The 19,049-nt window shown below is 41.6% G+C and overlaps 1 protein-coding gene across 4 annotated transcripts in view; it reads left to right on the forward strand.

Annotated features, from left to right (window-relative positions):
* Positions 1–15,966, forward strand: part of IL1RL1 (interleukin 1 receptor like 1) — a 36,342-nt gene extending 20,376 nt beyond the window's left edge. For all 4 annotated transcript variants that reach the window (XM_004460407.4, XM_058278252.2, XM_058278254.2 and 1 more), the window contains 8 exons: positions 883–1,057; positions 1,156–1,318; positions 2,596–2,667; positions 4,121–4,262; positions 4,353–4,498; positions 8,602–8,748; positions 10,157–10,324; positions 13,127–15,966. In XM_004460407.4, the coding sequence (XP_004460464.2) occupies positions 883–1,057; positions 1,156–1,318; positions 2,596–2,667; positions 4,121–4,262; positions 4,353–4,498; positions 8,602–8,748; positions 10,157–10,324; positions 13,127–13,524 (1,411 nt within the window). In that variant the 3' untranslated portion in view covers positions 13,525–15,966. The remainder of the gene's footprint in view (positions 1–882; positions 1,058–1,155; positions 1,319–2,595; positions 2,668–4,120; positions 4,263–4,352; positions 4,499–8,601; positions 8,749–10,156; positions 10,325–13,126) is intronic.
* Positions 15,967–19,049: the final 3,083 nt, after the last annotated feature.

Below are 19,049 nucleotides of genomic sequence, written 5' to 3' on the forward strand. Positions count from 1 at the left end.
AACTTGGAAAAGGGATTTGAATTTTAAAAAGTCCACCTAGGAATAGTGCCAAGTTAGGGTTCAGAGTTTAAGAGTAACTGGATTTATAATTACAGGGGTAAATTTGTATTCTAATTAGCCTAATTAGTAAAAGACCTAGCTTTCCTAGAGACCGAGGGAATTGAGAGCAACTGCTCACTTTTGGCTGGAAGAAAGTACAAACTAGCTCAGAAGCTTGGTGACCTGAAGACTTCTGCTGTCGAGGAGGCTTACGGTGGGTGAGAAAAGGCAACTACCACAGCCTTAAACTTTAAGGCTTAATATAAATTGTTAAAGGTTTGATTTCGTGCCCAATCTGGTACGTACAACATGTCAGACGAACTGTCAAAAGGCAGTACGTGTGCAGGCAAGCAGCCAGCTTCCGAGCACTGACACGTTTAGGTTTCAAATTCCTGCTCTGCCACTAGTTAGCTGCAGTATGCTGAGCAGTACTTCCTTACCCCCCAGTTTTCTCATCTGTAAAATCCATATCATAATTCATCTCAAAGTGTCGTAAGTCTCAAATGAGGTATGTACCAAACGTGTGTGGAACTGCGCCTGACACAGAATAAACTCACAGTCAAGGTGGGTTGTCTTTATCGTATTGTGCTTGCAGTCTTGTAGCAGACATCACAGAGCTGGGAGAAAGGATGAGAGAGCTGTTTTTAGGGCTATGTTGTGGGGGGAGTTATGTTTTCTATCAAAAGTAACATAAAAGCATTTGAAATTCGAGATTTCATTGGTTGTTTTTTAAATAAGAAAAGAACAACTCGATAGCAATTGTTGCAAGAAGAAATGCAGTATTAACTAAAAGCAAGAGTTGGAGGATTTCATAAAGTTCATAAAATTGACTTCTTTCAATAGACCTACCCGCAATATGACTGGATATGTGACTGTGACAATACGTAGAAAACCGTCAGATTGCAATATTCCAGGTTATTTGATGTATTCACCAACATCTGGAGTACCAGAAAATTCCAGAATATATTGTCCCACAATTGATAACTACAATTGGACAGCACCAGTTCAGTGGTTCAAGGTAAAAAGAAACTTTGAGGAAATAGATGGAAATTGCATAATTATGCTTGCAAGTAAAAAAAAAAATTACTGAAAATGGAATGAAATTTTTCTTTTCAGAATTGTAAAATTCTTCAAGGACGTAGATACTATCTACGCAGGGATTTTTTGCAAATTCAAAATGCTACCAGTGCTGATGCAGGTGATTATACATGTAAATTTATGCACAATGAAAATGGAGTCAATTACACTGTGACAGCAACCAGACCCTTTAGTGTCAAAGGTAAGCTACTCAATTTAATAAAATAGAATGTTTGCAAAAAAAGATAAAATGGGAAGAATTTTGATCTTCTCATTGATTTTCATGTACTTTATTCCCCTCCCTGATACGTCCTCCTGCTCCAGTTTATCTTATACATTCTTTACCAGGATGAAAATAGTTTTTGTTAATGCAATATCAAGACAGAAAAAGTATGACAGGGATATTTTGTTACTAATCCAAAGTCTCAAATGTTCTTTTTTCTGTGACGTAATTTTTCAAAGATAAAGTTATCGGTAGCTTACTTTACTTTTTTGAAAGGCAATAGAACTATTTAAAGAGCAAGAATAATTTCTTTTTCCAAAATTTGTTGTCAGAGGTTCTGAAAATAGAAAAAAATTAATCTCTAATGAAACCGGATTAGAAATTTAGTGAGAAGCTTTATAAAGAGATATGGAAATATCTTTGAGTAATTTTCAGTTCTGCTTTGCAATGCTTTCTAGCATTGTCTATGACCGTGTGCAGGTCACTCAATTATTAAAAAGTTTTTCAAATTTATTTTAGTTCTACCAAATCCTATTTCAGAGAACAATTTCCCAAACATAGTACATTGGGGTCTCAGCATAGCCTGGATATGCCGCTTGTATGTGTGGCAGATTTCTTAGGCCAAAGCAATCATGGAGGAAAGTTTTGGTTTGGCCTTTTTCAATGTTCCACACCTGGAAAATTAGCATCACCAGACCACAATTCTATTAGCTTCTCTCATTGTTTAATATCAATACCTGCAGTGGACCTTCATCACGCTCTTTGAAATTAATGGGTGTCCCACCTCCTTCACTGGTTGTTAGCCTCAGTGGCCACGGGCATTGGAATTCCTTATTCTCACACTGAGGATGGACCCTAACGGTGGAGAACTGTGAGCAGAACGGTGGACTCTTCCACTTTTGAAACCTTCTTTTCTGTAGTGTAATGCTTATTCTGTAGAATCGTGGTTTTCTAACAATTGCAAGTCATGAAACTAATTTAGTGGATTGGACTAACATTCGTTTTAATGACATACAGTAGACTAGAAAATATCAAAGAGAGTCCTCGGTAGTAAGAAAAAGTATTACCTAAAAGTTTTTGTTTCATTCATACATGTTTGTGTATGTGTGTTAACATATATAGGCATTTGTTGCCATGGTCATTGTCACAAAATTTGAGAAACATTGCTGTGAAATAGGAAAAAAATATGGAAGTACAAGATTTAAATTCATCGCCATCCAATGTTCTTCTAATATTTAATGTTCTTTGTCTTTAAGGTGGGGAAAACTTTTCTTTGCTTCCAGTGATTAGAGCTCCTCTGCACAATGACATAGTAGAAGTGGAAATGGGTAAGAAGTCTTGAGGAGTGCTGGGAAAGTTGCCTAGGAAACCCTTCTGTGTGACCCGGGCCGGAACTCCCCTCGCAGAGGCCAGGCGATCAGCACCACAGGCCCTGAGGGCGCAGTGGGAAGTCAGGGGACCTCTGAGGAAACTGCTGGCCTGGCCTTAGCTGCAGGGAATAGTGGCCAGTCCCCACGCCATGGAGCGTTTTCCCTGCGCTGCTCTTCGTGATTCCCCGGCCTTGCGTTGAAGCCATCTCTGGCTCTCCTGTGCCCCCGAGGGAGCTACTGCCCCCACTTTGCCTCCAGATGACAGACGCCTGTGCCCAAGGCCACCGCCCTCAGCTGAGGGAAGGGCGAGAACCGGACTTTCCGCCTCCTTCCACCTCTGCCTTTCCTGGTTTCCCACTACAAGTGGGATAAAATTCAAAGACGGCACGGTGGGGCCCAAGTCCCCCATGGCCTGGGCCGCAGCACCCCCGGCCCGCTGACCCGCGACCCCCAAGGCCTGCGCTCCCGCCATGCTGCGCGCCTGGCTCTGGTGCTGCCCCGCGCATGCGCGGCCCCGCTTTTGCGCATTTTCTTCCCTCTTTTCCTCTTGGCCGTGGACGAAGCTGCAGCCCCTCCCGGGAAGCTTCTCCCGTCTCCTAAGGGCCCTGCACAACTTGAGGAGTGCCCTTTGCGTGTGCTCCCAGCACTGGCTTTCCCACTTCTACTCCCCTGTCCATGAAAGATCAAAGAGCGTCCTCGGTTGTAAGAAAAGGTCTTGCCATATTTCCATCAGAGCACTACCATTCTTGTTCATGCCACTGTCACCTCCCCAGGGCCCCCTGGCTCCACGTCCTTCTTCCATCGTGGGCTCTTAGCACAGTCCTGACAGGCCGCGGGGCCCTGTGTCCCAGGAGAAGGGCAGGCCAGGTGTTTCCAGGTCCGAAGGGAGGAAGTTTCAAGTGAAAATGATTGGGAGGGAGAGAGCTCTTTCTAGCCACTTAGGTACTGGGATTGTATTGAGGTCAGACTTTGTGAGCCCCTGCCAAGTTCCCCATAAGGCAGAAATAGTTTTAACTCCAGATGTAGCCAACGAAAGAGGAAAAGGATTTGGTAGGAGGAGAAAGCGTGCAGGAGAGGTGTTCAAAAGAAATTTCAGGTTTCTAGTAAAGGGAAACACTAGACCGCAAGGTTGGGTTGGTGAGGCCAGAGTCATTTGCCTTTTCAGTTTCCCCTGCAGGTAGTGGGAGCTGAGCCCCAAACTTACTAGGAGTTGAGTGAAGAAAATGGGGAAAGGAGAGGAGGCAGAGCCAGGGCCTACAAAGTGAGGGTGCTAGAGGTGAGGCAGGGAAGCGGCAGTCACTGCTGGTCACACACTAGATATTCGACAAACGTTTTCACCTTAAATTAAGTGAAATGTAATTTGACTTGCAGGATTCAGTTTTATTGGTGAAATTCTTTACTCCCCATCTAGGAAAATCAGCAAGCATAACTTGCTCTGCTTGCATTGGGAAAGGCTCTCGGATCTGGGCTGCAGTCCAATGGCGTGTGAACGGAAGCAGTGTTAGTGACTTGGGTGAAAAAAGAATTTATGAAGAGAAAGGGCAAAATCAAAGGTATTTTTATATTGAACTTAGAAATCTTCTTCCCGTCCCCCACAATTTGCAGCTGCAAGGAATAGCCAAAGTAACACGTTGCCTTCTTAGTTCCAGCAAGGAGCTGACTTGTCTCAACCAGATTTTAATAATATCTGATGTGAAAGAAGAGGATCTATCCCTGAGATACGATTGCCTGGCCTATACAATAAAAGGCTTGAAAAATCACAGCATAAGACTGAGGCAGAAGAATCCGAGTAAGAAGTGTTTTTGAGACTTTTGTCATCTGAGTTTGTAATGTATCTGCTATAGGTTGAAATTATTTTTTTTTAGGAGAAAAATGTTTTGGTGTCCAATTCCAGGGGCGACCATCAAGACAAGGGAAATGGCCCATCTCATAAAATGTGCTTCCCCTCTTGGGAACACTGTCTGCTTGCTTGCAGTCTAGGTCACCTCATAACATTTTTGCCTGGTGAAAAACGTTTGCTCGGCCCTTGTCTTTCTACAGCTTCTTTGACATCATCCTGTCGATTTTTCTTCAACAGCAGCTTCTTCCTTGTTCATCTTTCTCGTTCCAACTTCCTCAGCTCTCTCTGCCTCATTGCACGTGTATGCAAACACTCCAGTGATAAATTGTGAGCATGTTCTTTGATTCTTAATCGCTTTTATAATTTATTTTTTTGTTGTAAGGCAACATGCTTTGTTAGTGAGATGGCAAAATAGATGGAAAGGTGACATATTGAACCCCTGCCCATTCTAGTAAGAAAATTTTAGATGCTACTTTATAATAAAAAAAAAATGCATTATCATTGTTGCACTTTGTAAAGAATTAAGTTTAGGTGGAACTCTGGCAGCTGAACCCATCTCTTGATCCTATCTGTTATTCAACATGTAGTTCAGGCATATAACCTGCAGGCTCCACCAGAGGGCCAGGGTGGCGTCCTCTCGCTCTTTATGTCTTCAGTCCACCGTGTGCTGCTTGGCACATAGCATATGTTCAATACAGATTTGTTGAACGAGGAAATGGATGTACACCATCGTTTTCAACAAAACAGTATGTCAGCACCTTTTGACTTTGTAAGCTCTAAGGCTTAATTGTACAACAAAACACTATTTTGTCATCATGTTTGGTAAGTTGAATACCTTTGCCCGTAAACTGGAAAGGCTAAATTGTTTATAGCTTCCCTGTAGTTTTGTCTGAATCCAGCATGCTTTTAATGACTTCATTATAATTCAATGCAGTAAAATATTATAATTATGCCAAAAATATGAAAAAGACTACTTTTCAATGGATTACTTTCAGACACTACATATAATCTTTGAAAATGGAATGTGTTCTTTTGCAAATAACTCCTGGCATATCCCAGACAGAGTGATGAGGGTGTAGGCAAAAAGGGGACACAAAGTAGAGAATTTAAAAGCAATACCAAAATTGGTGAAAAGTCACTGTGCTTTTCATTACCACTATCCCCAGGCCACACTAAGCAATGTCAGTGCTGGAGTGGGCCCACGGGACCCTTTCATGGAAAATAACCTTGCGAGCATATCATTTCTGAGAGCTGGTGGAAGGCCTTGTCCTTGTCCTTGCCGTGGAATGACATCCTGTTTGTTAGATGCAGCATTTCATCCATACAAGATAGCGGAAAGGAAAACTTCATCCAGTGATACTTCACATTTGTCACTCCACTTAGTGGCCTTTCAACTCTGCATAATTATTTAATGTCTTTGCCAAACTTCCAAAGGAATAGTTCAAGCCTTAGTTCATACCCATAAGTGGTGTCTGGCCCAGAAAAATTGGGGAAAACTCACAACAGGATGAAAAGCAATTGGGCATGAAGGGAAAGCTGACCACCAATGTGATCTAGTTGTCATAGGTATCTGCTAATGCTGGGACTTGGAAGTTTTAATTTCCACCTGAATTTCTGTTTGCAAGGTTTTATCATGCAAGGAGAATCAAGACTCATTATGATTTTAAGAACCATCTTGTTTCCTGTGTTGTCAGTTTTCTGCGGGTTATAGTCTTATCAGCCCAGAACAGGCGGGCCACGTTAAGATGTTCTATTAGGGCAGATGTTTGTGGTGCTGGCAGTAAGTATACACTGGATCGCAGAGGACAGAGGAACCCACACCCCTGCTAGCCATGCCTTTGCCACCCTTATTCCCAGGATGTGCTTACATTTTATGTTTAACGAATGCTCTCTGGTTAACTGTGTGTTGGAATCATTTTCATGTTACATGTCTTTATTGTTTTGTTCTTCCTACTTTATTTGTATTTGATACTTTCACCTGTTTTTATTTTCAAATAAACAACATTGTCCTCTTTCAAAAACTGTGTAAATTAAACGAAAATTGTTACTACTGCTGTTGAATTGTCATGATGAATCCCTTTATTTTTACTAATAGAATAAAAGAAATTACAGCATTGTTTTGAGTTGGGAAAAAAACAAAAACTTAAAAAAACCGATATCCCCATTATATAAATATTATTACATTTATATTTAATGGTCTTAATAATAGCATCCAGTCTAGCTATTTTTCATTTAATTTATCATTTATTTTCTTACCACCCCATGATGGAGGGACTATCAATATCATCCTACTTTTAGAGATAAGGAAACTGAGGCAGAGAGAGGTGGAATAACTTGCCAAGGACCATGGTTATAGAGGTGGAGGCAGGAATGAAACATGGGAGGGTTTCCTGCTTACAGACACCAAGTGAAAGTTAGTGCTTTGTCATCGCATACGAGGATTACCTACACATTTATAAAATCACTAGCAATCAGGAAGATGTTGAAATGCGACTTATTTCAATGCTGTGGGTTCTTTTCCTTCCTACTATTGAAGCAGCCGCCCACAGATCTAGTCGTATCGCAATAGTCCCCACAAGAAGTAAAGAATCCCGGTATGCATCCAAGGAGCATTTGTAGAAAGACAGACCTGGAGAATATCCTGTTGAAATGGTTTACTTAAGGAGTACTTAGAATTTAACTATAATATAATGATGGTGCAGAGAGTAAGCTTGCTCCAAGTGTTCAGTTCTCCCCCCAGCTTTGAGTCACCTCACCTTGACAATCCTTGATTTTGTAGTGCTGGATCCTCAAGCAGCTGAGGACCTCTTAGGGGTGGTGAATGACTTAGTAGATATGGGCCAGTGATTTCCTGCATCAAAATTGGGAGCCCATACTTTGAGAATTAGGATGAAGATGAAAAAAAGATCCATACAGCAAAACCTCATTTGAGATTCTTTTCATGTTCATCTGGAAGTGGGACTATTTCTAAGATAACATAATTGACCATTATAGGAAGGAAAATAAATTTAAATAGCCCCAAATACCAGGAATGATGACAGTTTAATGCACATATACCTGCTACAAGTTCTTGAAGATGGGGCCAAGTTGCATATGTATTTTGTGTAGCAGTGGGCCCAGGATAACGTTCAGTGATGGCTAAAGGATTTATGTCTCCGATCTAGAATCCAAGACTCTGACTTCTCCACCAAATAAGCTTTAGAGACTTATACAGTCCTTGTTTCTTCCCTGTTGTGCCAACCGCTCAAATGCAATATGCATCTCCAAGGCCTGCTGGCTCTTCCTCCGTGATGCTCCCATACCAAGCCTGGCCATTCTTTTCCCATCATTGCGTGAGTTCCAACCCTCCTCACCTCACATTCCAAATACTTCAGAAACCGTCTGAGCCATTCTCTTCCAATTGCCTGTGGTCTCTTTCCACAAACATCAGATTAAGCCTGCTTGAAATCCACTTCCACAGTCAAAAGCTTCCCGGAACTCTTCAGTGGCTCCTCCTGCCTTCAGATGAAGGCCACGGGTGGGTCCTCAAGTCTGCCCGGAACCCAGTCCCGAGCCACCTTCCTAATTCCCTAAACGGGATTACTTTCTCTGCCTCAGAAAACCCTCTCCCCAGTGTGCACTTTGGAGCACAACATTCTCTCTTGCCAGGAGTGCCTTTCCTTCCCTCTTTCCAGCTCGCTGAATCCTACCATCCTTTACAGACCCTGGTCTGCAGAACCCAGATTGGCGTGAGCTCTCCTTCTAAACGCCCCTGCAGCCATCATCTCTGCTGCTTCCCTTCTTAGGAAAGTGCGCACGGCTGCCTCACCAGGGCAGAGACTGTCTCTCCTGCTCTGTAGTGTCCACTACAGTGCCTGACCCGGTACCTTCTACAGAGCCAGGACTTAAGAAAGATTAATTAACTGATTGTCAGAATAGCCATGGAAGTCGCAAGTGGGTATGAATCTGTTGTACCCTTCAGTGGGGGCTAGCACCTATGCATTTCTTTATTTTATCTTGTTTCAGTGATAATAATGCTCTTTTTTTTTTCTCCTCCCCTATCTCTTGAATAGTTGATCGTCAAAGCATCTACTACACAATTGCGGGATTTAGTATATTATTAATTCTAATCTGTGTCTTGGTGATAATGCTAAAAGTGTTCTGGATTGACCTTATTTTGCTATGGAGAGACATAGCTAAACCTTACAAAACTAGGGATGGTAAGTGGCAACTCTCAAGTTTTTCTTGAAAGGAATAGTCCCATTATGACTGTTAATTATTTATCTATCAACCTCTTAATAGCATATGCTATTTGAGTCTACTCAGAGGTCACCCTCTATCCTCTGTCACAGTTCCTCCTGGTCCTGAGTGTTGCCTCAACAGCTCAAATCCTCTCCCCAGCTGGATGGCTCTTTCTATGAATTCACAAAAACAGAATCTGCCCCCAGCCCAGAAAGGTTTAAATATTTTGCAAAATGTGTGTTGGCAAAATTTTATAAAATGAAAACATTAACAACATTATTCATGCTTTCTAGATGTGAGCAGGTTTGAAAGGTCCATCAAAATATAGGTATAGGTGGCAGACTTGGGCCAGTGGTTAGGGCGTCTGTCTACCACATGGGAGGTCTGTGGTTCAAACCCCGGGCCTCCTTGACCCATGTGGAGCTGGCCCATGTGCAGTGCTGATGCGCGCAAGAACTGCCCTGCCACGCAGGGGTGTCCCCTGCATAGGGGAGCCCCACGTGCAAGGAGTGCGCCCTGTAAGGAGAGCTGCCCAGCACGATAGAAAGTGCAGCCTGCCCAGGAATGGTGCTGTACACACGGAGAGCTGACACAACAAGGTGACGCAACAAAAAGAAACACAGATTCCTGTGCCGCTGACAACAACAGAGGCAGTCAAAGAAGACGCAGCAAAAATAGACACAGAGAACAGACAACTGGGGCGGGGGGAGGAGGGAAGAAGGGGAGAGAAATAAATAAATAAATAAATCTTAAAATATATATATATATATAGGTATACTTTACCAGAAACCTTGTTGCATAAAATGTCTTACCTAGGCAGATAAGCATACACACAATAGAAGAGTGTGCCTGCCAAATATGTATACTGTCCTTCCTTTTAGAGGCAGATACATGGTAGGTTTTCCCTATAATTGATTCACTGAGAGCTTGTTGTTTGGTTTTGGGAAATTCAAATCCTTTAATGCCACTATCAGCCTTCAGCATTTTCCCTTCCCTAGGATAAGTGGGGAATAGAGAAGGTACTGAGGCCTAGTCAGCATAGCAGAAGGCACCTTCTCCCTGACTATAAATAATATATTGTACTCAATTTTTAGAAGTTTGACCATAAGGTTTGTACTAAACCATACAGACTCATGCCTGTTTTTTATCATGCAATTCGAACCAGTTTCTGAGACAGAAAAAAGAACTTTGGAATTCAAATTACGATTTCTTGGTGACACTTTGTGGCAGTGGATTGTCATCATTAGCTCTTGAGTCTAGAATATTTTGGGAGATAAGATACAGTCACCAATAACCATGAAACTCAAGGAGGAATGTCTACTAAGACTCAAATGAGTATTTTTTTGATCCAAATAATGAAGTTCTTCCTCTCGTTTGCATTTTCAGATGGAAAGCTCTATGATGCTTACGTGGTCTATCCACGGAACTATAAAAGTAGGCCCGGGGAGGCCAGTTCTGTGGAGTACTTTGTTCACCAGATTCTGCCTGATGTGCTAGAAAATAAATGTGGATATAATTTATGCATATATGGACGTGATCTACTCCCTGGAGAAGGTAAGGCTATCAACATACAATAGGGACAGAAATTCATGTTTGTCAGCAGTCTGGTGCTTCAACATTTCCCCAGAAGGGGTAATCATTCTTTGCTCTCCCTCTCCCCATCCCCACCCTAGTCACGAGGCCTTCAGCGCAGTCAGTGATGCAAGGGTAGATTGGGCCTCCTTTGCTACTTGGATTTAGCAGGGCTTGACCTCTTTCTTACAGCGCGGGCTCTGAGAAGACAGAATAACGCTAACATTAGTAGTCTCTCTAGAAGATTTGAAGGAGGGCTTAAAAACAGAATACTTTTGTTCTCACATCCACAGGCATTGGCTAAAATATCTGAAGGGACTCAGAGTATATTAGGGTTCTCCAGAGACACAGAACCAACAGGATAGATAGACACAGCCACATGTATTTACCTATAGAGAGCTTTAGTATGAGGAACTGGCTCATGAGATTGTGGGGCTGACGATTCTGAATTCCGCAGGGTGGAGACTGAATTTCCAAGAAGTGATGTTGAAATTTGCAGGGGAGGCTGAAGAGGAGTGAAAGGTGGAATTTCCAGGCAAAATTCCTTCTGATTCTTGGACCCCTCAGTTCTCATTCTTAAAACCTCCAAGGAGGCCAGTGCTTGACCAAACAACAGGCCACCATAAGTCAGTATGTAAAATTAACCAGCACAGGGGATTTTCACGATTTTCCTTATATTGGTAAAATTTTTGCAAATTTATACTCTCAAATGAACAAGTGAAACTGTGGTTTCTGTTTCTTAATATTTCTAAGTTAATTTGCTTTTGACAGTTTTAGTGTACAATTCCATCCATTTCTATGGTTATTTTTCTCCTCCCACCATTTTTATGTCAGGTACATTTGTACCCTCACTGTAGCCTTTCTCTAATTCCTCAGAGACCAGGAAAGGTTTGGAATGTACATGGCACTGGGACATGGGGAGAGTTAATCCAATAAAGTAAATGTTTAGTATACTGTGAAGTTAAAATGGTATTCCTGCCGAAAGGAAGGATTTAAGTGCCTGCAGATTCTAAAAAGCACACAAAATATTAATTTGATTTATCTTGGGATATTTGATAATATTGGTAGCCTACTAATGGCTTGGGAAATGTGTAAAATGTAAAATTCAGGAGCATGTAATCCGGTTCTTGCCCTAGTTCTCTCCATTGACTACTCATGTGGAGAGAAGAGTGAGTAGTGGTGCTTAAATGCCCTTTCCATGTTGCACTTTTGCTCAAGAACCTGTAGGGACTTCTGTTGCTTGGGATCTCAGATTATGAGCTAAGTGTGGCCACAAGCTCTTTATCCCTTTTTTCTCAGGTCCATCAACCTAACTTCTAGTCCTACTCTCCCAAGTCAAACTTGCATTCCAGCTCTCTGATTGTCAAGCAAATGCTGACTTCCATTTGGAATGGTTTCTTATTTTCCCTCCCTCAACTTATGTGATTTTTAACTTCCCTCAAATAAAATAAAATAAAATAAAATAAAATAAAATAAAATAAAATAAAATAAAACAAAATAAAACAAAACACAAAACTTCACTTTTCCTTTAGGAAAATTTCACAATACATTATATTTTCCCCATGATCGCTATCTTCCTTTTACCCCTCAAATCCACTCTGCACCTTCCTGCATCTAGCACCCCTGGATGGTTGATTATTATGGAAACCCAACAAGCCCCTGTGCCTTTGACTCCAGGCTGGGCTTGGCTAATGGGGATCAGAGGGTGGGGCACATGCCCCTGTCCCCTCCCTCATGCCAGGATAGCTGCTCTCCTCTCCTGGAGAACCAGCTCCTGTTAGTTGGGCCTCCTCACATATCTTCTCCCCTTGGGTTCCCTAACCATTCCCTTCTCTTCAAGCCTAGAGGATGGAAACAGCTCCCTGCTGTTCCTCGTTGTGGGGTTCTGCATCAGCTCGTGTCGATTCCTTTCAGTCCCCAAATTCCGACTCCACACCTTTTTTGAATTGCCCTTTTATTAAACTCTCTTTAGTCATTTTGAATAGCCAGGTTTTCTGCAAGGATCCCGACAGACAGAAGGTCTATATCTGGCCCTATTTAACATCTAGTCCCTCCTTTAAGGCTACATGTATTTGCAGTCTTTTAGCCACAACTCTCAAGAATATCTTGAGTTGTTTTGCTCATAGTTGTATTTCCTTAATTATGCTTTTACCTCCTTGCACTAAGAACTGGGTGCTTTATATATTCTTTATAACTCCAGCCAGAAGCTAATGTGGAATTGCTGCTCCTACATAAACACTGACTTGGGAAGGGGATCCACTCTTCGAATTTTTGTAGTCTGGATCAAATTGCTCCTAAAATAGAGAGCCCTGGGAGGTGAAGTGGATCCAACGCTTACCTAGAGATGTTGGTTAGTTTGGAGGTACAAGGGTTTCTGAGTTTGTGTTCTTTGATATGAGAGTTAAAATCCTGAGCCCCGTTAAACATGTAAGCTAATATTCTAAGAAGATAACGTATAGTTCATGACCTGAAAATTAGGCTGATTACCTTTAAATGGCCTTTCAGCATGAGGAACCCTCTCTTTTAGTTAGGAATGATCTATACGGGAGAGAAGAGGGCATTGGGGCAGACAGTCTCACTATGAGAGAGATACAAACACAACAGGCTCTCCATCCAAGTACATTTCCACTTTTCTGAAGAAGGGAATTGAACAGCCTCAGAGTCTCAACAAGGCCATTAAGATGATAGAGTGATAGATTTTTTTTTTTTTTACTTCATAACACTTATAATCAAAACATTCCATTAGAAACAACAGGCAATCTCATTCATTTCTTTTGTTACTAGATGCAATCACTACAGTGGAAACCAAAATACAGAAGAGCAGGCGGCACATTTTTATCCTGACTCCTCGGGCCATGGAGAGCCAGGAGTTTGCCTACGAGCAGGAGATTGCACTGCACAGCGCCCTCATCCAGAACGACTCCAAGGTGATTCTTATTGAAATGGAGGCTTTGAGTGAGGCAGATGGAGTGCAGGCTGGGGAGCTCCAAGATTCTCTCCAGCACCTTATGAAAGTGCAGGGAACCATCAAATGGTGGAAAGACCACGTGGCCAGCACACAGTCCTTGAATACCAAGTTCTGGAAGCATGTGCGGTACCAGATGCCTGCGCCAAACAAACTTCCTAAAAAGACTTTAAGTTTGACTTGCTTGAGTGCGCATGTGCAAGAATGCTTGCTTTAATGTGCTAAAGCCTTTGATTTTGGAGATTTCCTAACTTTTCCCAGCTGGACGATGCCACTGTACTGGTTCCTGGGAGCTGAAGCAGGAAGACATAGGAGTGTCAAAAGAATTCAGTCCTCAGGTTTCATTTGGTGACTTGACTTCCCTGTTCCTAATTGTAAGTGAATGAAAAATGCACAGCTATTTTCGGCCTCACTCTATCCCCCTAAACCCTCATTTCTTTCCCTTTCTCGTTTTGGAAATAGGACCTTTTCACTGCACTCTTCCTTTCTCTCTCATTCTCCCTCTCTCCTCATTCCTCTTCAATAATTTATACTCTTAAATATCAAAGGAAATGTTTTAGAGTTAAATTTTGGGTAATCTTAAAGAATACTCAGATGCCCTCAAGCAGAACATGGGTAGTGTGACAGTTTGAGATTACTTTATGAATCCCAAAAAGGAAAAGATTATGTTTGTAAAGTAAGCTATTCCTCGGGGTGTGATACCCTTTGATTGTAGTAAATTCAGTTGCAGGACCTTTGATTATATCACCTGGCCCTGTACATGGGCAGCAGACACTCAACCAGTGAGCAACACCCGTGCCCCAATGAGAGTTGATTTTTTTCATCAGTTTGTTAGTTTTTAGGAGGTACCGGAAATTGAACTTGGGATTTCCTACATAGGAAGCAGGTGCTCAACCACTAAACTACATCTGCTCCCCGCTTTTACGGCTTTTTTATTTGACCAAGTCAGTAAAGTGTGACTCAGGTTGAGTTCCTGCCCCCTTTGCTGGTCTGATATAAACAGACTCACATGGACAGAAAGAGACACAGAAGAAAGAGGTCTGTCATTTTTGATCCTGCCATGTGACAGAAAGGAGAAGACTCAATCAGCTGAGGCCCCAGGGACAGATGAACTGTTTTACCTGATAGTTTACAGCTGAGATTGGGAAGAGAGCAGAACAGCCGAGACTGATGCAGAAGGCCCAGAAAGAAACAAGCCCTATGCCAACAGAGTGAGGAAGCTCTAAGAGACAAGCCCTTTGCCAGCTTGCAGCTGAAATCTGGAAGAAAAGCAGAACAACTGAGCCTGAGAGAGGAAGCCTAGAGGCGAGGGCTAAAACCTCACAGAGATGGTTGGCCATCTTGCTTCAACAGCTGGCAATTGACTTTGGTGAGAAAGAACCTCTTGTGGTAACTTGAGTTGGACTTTCCATGGCCTTGTGACTGTAATCTTTTACCCAAAATAAATACCCTGTATAAAAACCAACAGATTTCTGGTACTTTGCACTGACACCCTTTTGGCAGACTAATACAGGTAGTAAATCTTGTTTCCAACATGCCAGAATTTCTTTAGCATATTTTATTTGATCATAACTTTAGTTTTATCATCTCAATCTTGCTATTTTTGGGTCAAATACTTTATCCCAATTGTCAAAATAATCAAGTTATTTTCAGTTCTAAAATTTCTTTCATATATTTTTATTCTCTTTAGAAATGTCTTTCTCACTGTAGAAATGATAGAAGGAAAAAAAATAAAATGACAGAAGCATATTATAGGAAAAGAGAAAATATAAAAGAAGAAAATAATAAAATCACTCATAAATTCACCAGCCTGAGATGACCACTTTTAAGCATTTTCCTTCTTTGTAAAAACTTTTAATTAATTCTTCTACCCTTCTTACACCATTTATGTAGCTGAGATTACATGGTATGTGGCCTTATTTTTTTTCCCACTTACCATTATATATCAAGCATTTGGCATCTCATTTAAATTTTTTAGCATTTTAAAATATTCATAGTGACACATCTCATGGTCCTGCTACAGTTGATGCACCTATATTTACTGACAATCATCATTATAAATAATTCTACAAGAACCATATTAGAATATCTTATTTCTCCCAATTTAAACCTTTAAAAAAAGTTGACTCAACTTCATTTTTTGTGACTTTTCTATAATATTAGTAAAGCATTTAAGCAAAACTGGTTAATTTGTATAGCCAAGGCCACCCCCTCAGTCCCCTGAAGCCAACAGGAACTATCAGCTGACCTCAGAGCTAAGGCAGAGTGTCTCATCAGGCTGGAGTCCCATTGGCTCCTTACCTCTTACAAAATGGTAGCTCTCCTACCCTCAGTGGATATGCAGATACAAGTATATGATTCTATGTTTCCCTGGAAAACAGAACCATACTCCAGACTCTTTCCAGTGCCTGTAATCTAGAACTTACTGCCATTCAATTCCTTTCAGATCTTTGCTGAAAAGAAGTCATGTTTCTGGAAGCTTACCTAAAGGATGTGTAGTTACCCATCCCTCTATATACCTTTTAATCTAGATCTGAGTTTCCTTACTGTAAATAGGTATGATAATAACAAACTCTTTGGATTTCTGTACCAATCAAATGGAAAAAAAAAATGAAGACTTTGGACCAGAGTAAGAATTCAATAAATGACAGCTGTTGTTCTTATGAAATTCAGTCTTATTTCAATGCTTATTACACTTAGTGTCATCTCTCAATAATGACCTCTAAAGAATAAATTCTCCCAGCCTCAGTTTCAGTAGTCGATGACCCATTATCCCTGCTCCTTCCACCCCTCGCCCAGAGTGACAGGTGTGTTTTTGCTGTATGGATGCAGGATATTTTGGAACTGATTTTATTCCCCTCTTCACATTAGCTGTTTGAAAGCATAGCTCCAGACTTGGGATCTTTCTACAGCAAGTATATAGGACATCATAACAGAATTTACAATAACTTCATTCCTGGCTCCATCAGTTCTTTTTGACTTTTTCTTTTTAAATTAATTTTAAGTGACTAGATTGTGCTCACCTTTGCAAGTACTCAACAAACATTTACTGAGTTCCTCTTTGCCTTTTGAGTGTGTGCTGAGTCCCTCTTTGGGAGGGGCAAGGAGAGGAAGGTGTGAGATAGGAGCTATAGAGGTGAATATCAGTCCTCATGTGTACAGGGTTGACAGTCTACTTTGGAGACGTATAGGAAGATGGTCTAAAGGCAAGAGGGATGCACTTCAGAGAACCCGGGAAGGGCTGGCCTCAGAGGGAAACTGACTTTCCAGAGTTCTTTTCTCCTTACCTTTTTAAACTTGCACCTCTCTTTTCAAGTCACCGGAGCTCTCTGTGCCTCAGTTTTAGCAACTGAAAGATGAGCAGATGGGGAAGATGAGCTCTGTGGCTTTTTCAGCTCCAATGGCCCATGATTCCAAGCTGTGTTTTCATAATGTGTCCAGGAAGCTCCCAGAAGACCTAGATTCTCTTGCAAGCACCACAACCAAGCTCTCTCAGTTTCTTCATGTGTACAGTGAGAGGAACAGACCTACCACAAAGTAGTGTGGACAAAACTAAGCCAAAACTTGTTGGGTGCCTACCATATGATCGTGGTGAAAATGACTATGAATTAAAAACAAAAAAACACAAAGGATTATTTCATTGAGTCAAATCTGCTTACGATAAAATGCCGCAGATCTTTTGGCGTTCATTTTGATGAGGTGTGACAGCTGCATCTACCTGTGTCATCACCCTGAACAAGCTAGAGATATTTCTATCACCCCAGAAAGTTCCCTAGCTCCACTTCCCAGAAATTCCTCTCCATCCCAGAGGTAAAAAATTGTTTTGATTGATTTCTATCTTCATAGATTAGTTTTGTCAGGACCTGAAATTCATATCAATGGAGTCATAGAGCACTGTGCCTGGCTACTTTCAAACAACATAAAGTTTTTGGGATTCATCCACGTTTTGCCCACATCAGTAGTTTGCAGTCTGTTCTGCTGAGTAGCATTACACTGTATGGCTATATAACACGTGGTTTAAACATTTTTCTGTTGAAGGGCATATGGCTTGTTTACAGGAATGACAAATATTTCTGCTGTGAACATTCTAATTGACATGTTTTTATTTCTTTTGAGTCAATATCTGATAGTGGTCATAGAGTATGTGCATGCTCAAATTTTTTAGAAACTGGCAAATTCTTTCCAAAATAATTGTACTATTTGACCTTCCCACCGGACAGAGGTGAGAGTTTCATTGCTCCCCATGCTCACCAGTGATTAGGATGATTGGCAGATGTCCTCATTTCCTGGCTGCTAAAACAAATGCCATGCAGTGGGGTGGCTTAAACAAGAGGAATTTCTTGGCTCACAGTTTTGAACAGGAGAAACTCAAGACTGAGGCATCCCTGAAGACTGTTATTCTGGAGCTGGCTGCTGGTAATCCTTGAGTTCCTGGATTTTTTGTCACATCGCAATGCACATGGTGATGTCCTCTCCTTTCCCTTCTGGGCCCACTGACTTCCACTTCCTTTTCCTCCTGACTTCCTTCCTGGTGGCCTTCTCAATAAGCCTCAGTAAGAGGACTAAGACCCATCCTGATTATTAACTAAAAATAATTTCTTAAAAGGTCCCATTTACAGTGGGATCACATTCACAGGACTGGGTTAAGAAAATGCTTTTCTGGGTACATAATTCAACATACTGGATGCCAAAAAGAGACCATATTCAAAATACATGCATTCTCTCACAATATCTCAGAAGGCTTGTCATTTTGGTAACAACATCAGGCACAAAGCTACATCAAAATCAGTTATGGGGGAAGTGGACATGGCTCAAGTGATGGAGCTTCTGCCTACCATATGGGAGGACCTGGGTTCAGTCCCTGGGGCCTCCTGGTGAAAAAGAAGAAGAGAAAGTGTGCCCTCACAGCAAGTCAGTGCCCGTATGAGTGCCTGTGCGGTGAGCTAGTGCCCCTCGCAAATGAGTCACGCATCAAAAGAGAAACAAGGGGAGAGTCAAGGTGAAGGGTGGCAGAAACCAGGAACTGAGGTAGTACAATTGACAGGGAACCTCTCTCCCCATCAGAGGCCTCTGGGATCGAACCCTGGTGAATCCCAAAGTAGAGAAAATGAGAAAAGAAGACAACACAGACAGCAAAAACAGCAGGGTGGGGGGAGGGAAAGAGGGGAATAAATAAATAAAATCTTTTAAAAAATCAGTTATGGGTGTGGCCCTCCCTGGGGCAAAAGTCCCTTCTGTCAGTGGACCTGTGAAACTTAGAGAACATTGTTTTTACCTAAAGCATTTGACCCATGGTTAAACTGGAAGAAATTTAAATGTACTGCATCGAAGAATTTTGAATTAGCATGACTTGTTAATGTTTTGTCTATGTTATTAGACTAACTAGCCCTTTTTTGCCTAAATTATAGTATAATGTGTTGATGGGTCTGGGATATGAATTATAAAAAATGTATTTTTTTATTTAAAAAATTCCTCTAAATCTGAATTTAAAAATAAACTCAATTTTTACTTACTCCTGAAAAAAAAAAAATGCAATGGCATTTCCTAAATGCAATGGCAGGATAGGCAAAGGATGGACATCCCCATTCCAGAAGGGTGAAATTGGAAGAAAAATAGGGGTCACTGGTCTCAAACAAGTCTGCCGCCCAGCAGGGCAAACTCCAGCAGACTTCAAAGCCTGAGCGTCATCTGTGGGTTGCAGCTTTGTCCTCTGGGCCTGTTGGGGGACTCCCACTCCCTTCC

The sequence above is a fragment of the Dasypus novemcinctus genome, chromosome 17, assembly GCF_030445035.2.
Source record: "Dasypus novemcinctus isolate mDasNov1 chromosome 17, mDasNov1.1.hap2, whole genome shotgun sequence".
In the NCBI taxonomy this organism is placed as follows: Eukaryota; Metazoa; Chordata; class Mammalia; order Cingulata; family Dasypodidae; genus Dasypus; species Dasypus novemcinctus.